The 8742-nt window shown below is 37.6% G+C and overlaps 2 protein-coding genes across 5 annotated transcripts; one reads left to right on the forward strand and one right to left on the reverse strand.

Moving 5' to 3' along the window:
- The first annotated feature begins 160 nt into the window (after positions 1-160).
- Positions 161-8094, forward strand: LOC112455725 (uncharacterized protein PF11_0207-like). Of its 3 annotated transcripts, none has more exons than XR_003040888.1 (5): positions 161-384; positions 946-1853; positions 2063-2920; positions 3267-3380; positions 8074-8094. XR_003040888.1 is itself a non-coding variant. In XM_025017853.1 (5 exons), the coding sequence occupies exons 2-4, from the start codon at positions 1000-1002 to the stop codon at positions 2883-2885; spliced, it is 1515 nt and encodes a 504-aa protein (XP_024873621.1). In that variant the 5' UTR covers positions 161-384; positions 946-999; the 3' UTR covers positions 2886-2920; positions 3267-3980. The 3 variants fall into 3 exon arrangements, 2 of the variants coding, with proteins under 2 accessions (XP_024873621.1, XP_024873620.1); XM_025017853.1 differs by lacking the exon at positions 8074-8094 and having other exon boundaries at positions 2063-2327; positions 2490-2920; positions 3267-3980; XM_025017852.1 differs by lacking the exon at positions 8074-8094 and having other exon boundaries at positions 3267-3980.
- On the reverse strand, positions 3882-6497 carry LOC112455726 (isopentenyl-diphosphate Delta-isomerase 1). Of its 2 annotated transcripts, none has more exons than XM_025017855.1 (3): positions 6155-6497; positions 5218-5524; positions 3882-4782 (listed from the first exon to the last, which is right to left on the reverse strand). In XM_025017855.1, the coding sequence occupies exons 2-3, from the start codon at positions 5494-5496 to the stop codon at positions 4321-4323; spliced, it is 741 nt and encodes a 246-aa protein (XP_024873623.1). In that variant the 5' UTR covers positions 5497-5524; positions 6155-6497; the 3' UTR covers positions 3882-4320. The 2 variants fall into 2 exon arrangements, with proteins under 2 accessions (XP_024873623.1, XP_024873622.1); XM_025017854.1 differs by having other exon boundaries at positions 5686-6497.
- Positions 8095-8742: the final 648 nt, after the last annotated feature.

An 8742-nucleotide genomic window follows, 5' to 3' on the forward strand; every position in this document is an offset into this window, starting at 1 on the left:
CTTGACTTGAGTGATCGGACGAGAACTGTAGAGTACCAACGCAACGTGATTTGATCTGTTTTAAAAACTATATTGTTATTTCCCCAAGGACATATTCCCCCACGGACAAACTGGTTTTTGTTGTTGAACAGTTCGGCCGCAGGGGGAAGTGATCCGCGCAGTTAGGTGAGCTCACGTGGGCAACCGGCTTCGAAACCACAGCATCGTTTCGGCAATCACGTCCGCATATCCGTTTTCGAAGATTTTTCACTTCGGACAGCAAGCAGCGAAAACTGAACTTGGAGGATGAAAAATTGTTGAGCCACATAATAGACAAGCATTTATCGTTACGTTGCCGGCTGTGCGGTGATTTATTTGTATCCAGAGAAGACTTCAAGTCCATTGGTAATATAATTCGCGAAGCAAATTGTTTTTAATAAATAAGATCTGACAGTCTGCACGTACTCGTGAAAATCGAAAAGCATCATCGTCCACGAGAATTTTAGAACCAAATTTTCGACAAGTTTTGTTTTATTAGAAACGATTATTGTTTACATATTTACTGTACTTAAGTATTACATAAAAATAATTGATTGAAAGAAATTAATGTAAACTCATGTTTTATTCGCTTGAATTTTAAATAATATGAAGATTACAGTCCTCTAGAAGGAAATGACCGTCAAATATATAATGCTTTTCTTCTCTATAGTTTTGTTACTTGGAATAAGCATGTAGAATATTATAATATACAATCAAATCGAAATTAAATTAAAATTTAAGGATATAAGATACATAAACTAATGCAATTCTTATATAAATAATAAATTTAAATTTCTCCATTAAAATATTCTCTAAAATTATGCATAATGCATAAATTTCAAGTCTATAAATAGATCTTTTATCTTCAACGTCGAGTATTTTTTTATGGCAAGTATGTTAATTCCACATTTTTAACTGAATTTTCAGCTGCGTGTAAGTGGTTTGAACACGTGGGATCAGGTTATTCGTAAATTGGAGGAGATGGCGAAGCGAATGAGTGACGTACAGTCGGGCACGTCCTCGCTGTCGTCCTTTAGCAACAAGGATCAAGAGATCCATTACCTACAGAAGTTCCTAAAGGAGAAGGACAAGGTAATCAGGCAGATGAGTGATGATAGCAAGAGTTTGCAGCGAGCACTGGAGACTATAAAAAGCAAAATGAAAGAATCGGGTAATATTGTGGAACTAAGAAGAGAATTGAAGGAAGAACGTAGGCTGAACGAGGAACTGCGAGATACAGTGCAGAGGTTGCAGAAGGAGTTGCAAGACTTGCAAGATGTGTCTGTGCGACGTTCGCATCAGGAGGATAGCGATATCGAGGACATGGTCCAGCAAGCATTGCATATCTCTGTACGATTGGATAAGCAACTTATGGAGGTAATTAAGAATGATGAAGTCGTGAATGGAATAGCAACCGAAGATCAAAGGACGAATATACGCAAGGACAACGAATTAGTAAGGAGATTAGAGGATGATTTAGAGATCGAACCAGATATAACGAGACATCAGATCGCTGAGTACGAGGATCGTATCCTGCAATTGAAAGCGGATTTGACAGAGGAGACGAAGAAGGTGGTTAAGTTGGACAAAGAACTTATATCAGAGAGGAACGCGGTGGAGTTCTTGAAGACGCAGATAGAAGAACATCGTCGGATGGCGGAATTAAAACAAATACGGGAGAGTAAGTTAATCGAGTTCTTGCAGACAAAGTTGAAAGCCTCTCTAGAGAACGAGGAGAAACTCCGTAATGATCTAGCATCGATGAATATGGAAGTCGAAAATGCCAGTAGAAACTTGCCGAACTTTGCTGCAACTGTTCAAAATGAATCGGACAGGTACGCGTTAATTTTTAATTTATTTTTTAAATTTTTAGTACTTTTACATATATTAGTTATGTCTATCTGCCTATAATCTTTTCTCGGCAAACATTGATATCTATGCCGATAGAATTTAATTATATTTTAGCAAAACAAGATAACCGCAAGAGATTGAAGTTGTTCCGTAAGCAATATTTTGTTTCCTAATCTTTCTTTTTATATTTAAGAACGAGCGAAAATCTTGAGGAAAGCCGCGAACATAATGCGGAACTACGAGAGGATATGGAGAACGAAATGAGTATAAAATACGAGAAGTTAGAGATCCCAATGGAGGAACGAGAAAGACTAATCAACAGCCTAGCGTTGACCAACGGACTGAAAAAAATCCTAGAGGTGGATCTGGGGAGAACTACAGAGGAGTTGACACTGGCATCGAATCATTCTCCGGCCCGTGAGAGAAAGGGCGACAATGTCAGTCAAAACAATAATCAGGTACATTATTTTTATGAAACCTATAAAACTAAAGCGATTGAAAGAAAACAAGTACAGACGATAGGTGCTCAGCCCGCACCTAGAGTCATAATAATACCACTATCCACGAGCACATCGGTTACACCAAAAGTGCCGATCCTACCACGACCTGTAAACGTGCAGATGGTAGGAGCAGGTCAAAGTGCAGTATCACGTGCAACATCTACATCCAAGATTGACAAGAAACGTCATGCGGCGAACGAACAACAGCCAGAATCCAGCCGAGAGAAGAAAAAATACGAGAACCACAAGAAGCGATTGTATAAAATACAATCCATTCAAAAAGTTAGACCGCCATCCAAAATTTCAACCAGGGTAAAGGCGAAGAAAGCCCTCGAATTAATTAAGAAGCAAATGCAAGAACCGAGCAGCGACAGCGAGCTGAGTGAGGATGAGAGGAGCATCGAGCAGCGGCAACCTATCCAACCTATCAAAAGCCCGAACTCGTCCAAGAAGCAGATCTTGACCAAGAGCGGGGCGTGTATAATATACAATGTACCAGCCAAATCAGGACGCTGACGAGATGCCACCTGTGCAGTCCGAACAATAATCAGGTATATTACTTTTATAAAACCTATAAAGATTTGAAAGATGATTATATCGAAAATCTTTAATAAATATCTAAAAAGGATAAGCAGTATTCAACAAGAAAGTATGCACTTCTAATTAAGAAATATTACATGTTCCATTGTTTAGTTTCGTTGGAGAAAATATCTTACTGAAATTATGATCAGTTAGCTCAATCAATCACTGACTCAAAAACCAGATTTTTTTATTTGTCAATGTGATTACGTTTAATTTAGTTCGACTGTTTGGTTAAATACGAAATGTACTTCTCGCATTATATTTTAATTAATTATTAAAATTATTATGCATTATATATCGACGTGTATGTTTCAGTGGAAGTAGCGAGCAGTATTAATCCAAGAAGTAAGAAATTTCCATATTCTCAAAGAGACACTCCGCTCAGTCATGGCAGAGTATGGTACTAGTCATGTTATGATAACATTAAAGGTATATTTTTAAACTATGTAGAAGTTTAGCTGTACAGGGTTAATATTTGGACTATCATGTTCGAATAGTATTTCATACAGTTCACGTTTTTTTTAATGGCTGTGCGATTTTTTAATTCTTTTAGATTTTTGGAAAAGTAAATATATTCGAAATGTGATTAATTTTGGATCCCTAAATATGTAGATTTCGACATCTTAAGATCTTAGTTAAATAATGAAAATTAATTAGCGTTTTTCTATCAAATTATAAAATTCTTGAAAATTTAAATTTTCTTATTGATACACCGCATTTGATATACTCGCATTTTTGAAGTGGTTGAATCTTTGCAATGTGAAGTTGTCCGATTCTACTTTATCATTTATTATATTTATCATTTTTGATGAACGCGTTCTGTGTATTATGTGATTAAATGGCAATCGTCGACGATCGATCTGCATGGGATTTCTATTTCCGTTGCGTTTTTTAGTATATATATTAATATATAGAAGCAATGCGAATTAATAAATGTAGAATAATAAATTTATTTCCTTACAATTCATACATGATGTTTAACAAAATACGTGTACACTTTGCAACAATAAACGCTTAAGTTACAACATACGTCTAAGTGAGCTCTTAATCTTTTACAAAAATTTAGAAACGATTCAGAAACTCAGATCAATTCGATTAAAAATTATATACACCCGCTCGCCTTTATATCTAGAAAAGTTACCGTTCTTCAAATACCAGGGTTCCACAATGTATGTATATCTAAAATATTTACGTTGAGAAAATGCAGGTACAAACGTATCCCATAAACTTAAGTTCATAAATCTAAACCCATTTTTCGAGTCTTAGTAATATAAATTACGGGAATAATTATTTTAAAGACTTGGATAATAATATGCATTCAGACCAGTTTTGCTTTGGTTACCCAAGTATACGGATCAATGTATACGGATCAATCCTTCAACATGGTTACATTCTGATGATCTTGCATTTTACTTAAGTTATGTAAATTATCCCACCAATGCAGCAGTTTAAATTTGTAGATCAGACGGAACCACGGTGTCAGCAACGACGTGGTCTTCATAAAATTGTCGATCTCCGATCGCGACACCCATCGAGTCTCGCTCACTTCGTCAGGATTAGGCTTTATGGTGATGTTATCTCGTTGCAGAAACATTATGTAATCGATCTCGTGTTCACCCCAACGATCGTTGCTGGGCGCTTGATAGCGAATTCTTGTCAGGTAAAATAGATCGGAAGGCTTGATCTCGCTGCTAGGTATGCCCAGCTCGTAGCCGAGCCTTCTTATCGCGGCTCTGCGCACTCCCATAGCGTTTTCTTCTTCCGTTTCGTCGGGAATCTCGGCTAACGGATGGCTGCAGCACGTATTTGTATAGTAATCCGGGAATGTTATCTATAACAGATTTACATTCATATAAATTGTGCATATATATATATTGACATTTGCAGAAATACAAGGATAATTGTTTTGCACTAAGAATTTTGTTTTAATTCAAGATTTGAAACAGACATTTTTTCAGTTCCTAAAATATTTAATATCACACGTTAGAAAGTCACAACAAACAAAACTTGAGAATCCAATTTAAAGACTAAAAGAATATTAGCTCCAATATAATCTCTCTCAAAAGAATGTTAGTTTTTTTAATTCATTACAGAATATACAAGTTTACTATCAATTTCTACAGGTTTTTATGGAAAAGTCTTGTATTTTCAACTAAATCATTCAATAACTTTCACTAGAGCCTGATTATACCATTTTTACTTCCTTAGCTAACATACATATTTAAAATTATATTTAAAAATAGCAAGCATGAAAGTGTGTTCTCACCTTAACATTTGATCGTTTCTGGAGTAACAATTCTCCTTTACTATTGAACAGAAAGACGCTGAACGCCCTGTGGAGCGGGACACATCCCTCCGTATCGATCTCATGACAAGCTTGCTTGGTGGCTTCACCGACGGGTCGGTCCAGCTTGTCCACGAGGATACAGCGTTCCTTTAAAGCGGCCCTTTGCAACGGCGCTACTTGCGCTGTTCCAAGATCTTTCTCCACAATCGCCGTTACCCTGTTCATGATACCGTTGAGATTCCTGTACGTCTTGATCATCACCAGTCAGCTGCCAGCCGAATAATGACTGGAAACATGAACATGCATGATATATTTATCTTATCTCGTATATGATTTATTCGTAGAAGAAAATGGTTACGTGTTACGTCGAATATTCGGTTGACGACAAAAAATGAGAGGTGGGAATTAATTGACACGAGGAGCAAGAACGTGCACGTGTGTACGTACCACGTAATATGACACGTCGAGAAGACGATCGGTCCCGGCAGCGTTTACGAGCGTCGTCCGAAACTCCGAATCTCTGAGCGGGTGGGATAAATTCCGGCTAATCGCGAACCGTTCGTCTACACGTGAGACTTGCGTGAGAGTGACGTCGAGAATGACGCCCGGCGACGAACGGGAATTCCTTCGCGAGTCGCGACCTAGAATGCGATCGTCCGTTCGACCGTGCAATTGCGAACGATCGCTTGTCGGCCTTGTCGCCCTTCACTTTCCCAATTTTCACATACTTCCATTCATCGCCCCAAGTCGGGTCCCGCGTCGAATGATCGTTCGACGCGCATGCGGTGCATGACGCAGTGAATGAGTGAATTCAGCACCGATCGCGTAATAATTTTTCACTTTCACACACAGCAGCTTAATCGAATTCCGACCGTGAATTTCTTCGCGAATCACATCATTTGTTTGGATCACTAACCTCAAATTTGATTTCTACAGCTGAATTGTTCGGACTTGTCGCCTTTCTTCTTTTCCTCTCCAACATTTAATTAAATACCCATTTCATTTTAATTTAAACGCGAAAATTTAAATATTGATGCTTTCCTGCGAGACGCAGAGAGAACATAACACCGTAATCAACACGGAATGCACTTTACAGCTAATCTCTCGCATCACTTATTCTTTCTTCTTTTTTCCTACCAACGTCTAATTATGTTTCTATCAAATTTTACATGTGATTTCACGTCTGATTGTCTGAAGACACTATCGGAAAACATGTCCTTATCTAGGGCCGATATTCATATTCATTACTAAATAATAAAATAATTATAATTCGTGAACGTTAAAAAGTTACAAACTGTATTATCGACGGCTGATTCAACATGACCCATCGGTTAATTTATAGTTAACAAATGTATGAGAAAAATATTCAACAGTTTACAGAGAGGCAGCTGTTTCGTAATAGAATAGAATAGAAAAAAGAAGGAACGGGACGGAGAGAGGGGCTGAATAATTCTCCCCAAAGCCCGCAAAGGCCTATTCGCGATCCGAATTTGCGGGTCCAAAGATGCGATCCACTTGGCGCTTCAAGCTCCAGACGCTCTTAGAAACATTTCATCCTTGTTGTTTTTAAAATGTTAAACAAGAACAAAATGATTCTAGGTCGCGAAGGAATTCCCGTTCGTCATTTTCGACATCACTGATCACTCTCGTATGTAAATCAACGTTCCGCGATTGGCCCGTTCGCTCAGAGACGGGATTCTGTAACTCCGATCCTCTCGACGTGTCGTGCCACGTGGTACGTATATTTACATACACGTGCACGTCCTTGCTCCTCGTGTCAATTAATTCCTACCTCTTGTGCGGTTTTGTCGTCAACCGAATATTCGACGTAACGTTCTTCTACGAATAAATTTTCCGCATATGCGAGATAAGATAAATATTATTGCATGCACGTTCATATATCCAGTTCATGCTCGTTATTCGGCAGGCAGCTGGTTGACGATGATCAAGGATGAGGATCAAGGCGTACAGGAATTTCAATGGTATCATGCACAAGGTAACTAGGATAACGGTGCTTGGAGAAAGATTTTGGGACAGCGCAAGTATAGCGCAAAGAAACGCTGTATCCTGGACAAGCTGGACATAGACCTGTTGGTGAAGCTGGGTGAAGCCACCAAGCAAACTTGTGACTTGTCATGAGATCGATACGGATGTCGAGAGATGCCTCCCGCACTCCACAGGGCGTTCAGCGTCTTTTTGTTCAATAGTAAAGGAGAGAATTTTTACTCCAGAAACGGTCGAGTGCTAAAGTGAGAACTCCCCTTTCATGCTTTCCACTTTTAAATATAATTTTATATTTTAGCTAAAGAAGTAAAAATTGAATAATAAGGTTTCAGTGAAATTTATTGAATGATTTAGATTTTAGATGAAAAAACTTTTCCATAAAAACCTGTAAAAATCAATTGTAAGATTGTATATTCTATAACGAATTAAAAAACATTCTTTTAATTATATATTCTTTGAATTGGATTCACGTTTTTGTTTACCGTAACTTTCTAACGTGTGATATTAAATATTTTGGAAATCGTAAAAATGTTTGTTTAAAAGCTTGAATTAAACAAAATTCTTAGTGCGAAACAATCGTCCTCGCATTTCTGCCAATGTCCAATATATGCGTTTCTTGTTGTAAAGTGTACACATATTTTGTTAAACATCATGTATGAATTGTAAGGAAATAAATTCATTATTCTACATTTATTAATTCGCTTCTATATATATCTGTCTACAATATCTTTCATTTCCACATCTTTCCTAATCAATTTATTTTCGTATTTTTTCATATTCCCATGACTATAATTCGTCACATTGTTTCCGGACCGTGAACTACATTTACAGCTCTTAACCAGCGACTTCTTCATTATTTTGTCAATTTTAAAGGATGCCGTTGCGTAGATGTAAGTATGCGCTCATTTAACCGTCCGCTTGAGGCGTTCCCAATTATTTGGACGTCTTAATCAGTACGTCACTCGTTGCGTCAACGATATCTATCATTGTAGCGAAAGCCGCTTTTTAAAATATTCTAAAAATTTTATGCCATATTAATAGCTGTGATATAATCTTAGTAATCGTGCTATATATTTTCAGTAACGCCAGGTTAAAAAATTTTAATTTTATATGATAATATATATTGTTAATTTCTTTTAATTTTTAACTTATATATTTTTGACTATAGAACCTCAGACATAAGAACGAAGGAGTCCTGCGTTCTTCTCCTCTAACGCTTCTCTCTTACATTACGTTTTCTAAAGTCTACGCGATCGTATAAGCAGTCGCGGGGGGAATTAGATAAGTAGAGAAAATGGGTTGTAAGACGAGAAGCAACCCAGTTTAAGACACGTTATCCTCGTCATTATCGCGATTATTAGTACATCTTCCTTTCCCTTCCTTAGTTCCTTCTCGCCTTGATCCATTCATGACGCGCTCTTTCGTGGGTGGGCTATATAAACGTGTTTGTGTCTTCTCTATGCTCCTTTGTATTACGCGAGAGCTCGTCGGTATACATAT

This window comes from Temnothorax curvispinosus, unplaced genomic scaffold, assembly GCF_003070985.1.
Source record: "Temnothorax curvispinosus isolate PA1 unplaced genomic scaffold, ASM307098v1 QBEX01006326.1, whole genome shotgun sequence".
NCBI classification, from domain to species: domain Eukaryota; kingdom Metazoa; phylum Arthropoda; class Insecta; order Hymenoptera; family Formicidae; genus Temnothorax; species Temnothorax curvispinosus.

What these genes read in the sequence shown, in the direction of transcription:
- LOC112455725 (XM_025017852.1), top strand. Translation starts at nt 1,000, where the DNA reads ATGGCGAAGCGAATGAGTGACGTACAGTCGGGCACGTCCTCGCTGTCG. An exon ending in GTTCAAAATGAATCGGACAG is followed by an intron (nt 1,854 to 2,062) that starts GTACGCGTTAAT and finishes TTTATATTTAAG; the next exon opens with AACGAGCGAAAATCTTGAGG.
- LOC112455726 (XM_025017855.1), bottom strand. Translation starts at nt 5,496, where the DNA reads ATGATCAAGACGTACAGGAATCTCAACGGTATCATGAACAGGGTAACG. An exon ending in AGAAACGATCAAATGTTAAG is followed by an intron (nt 4,783 to 5,217) that starts GTGAGAACACAC and finishes AATCTGTTATAG; the next exon opens with ATAACATTCCCGGATTACTA.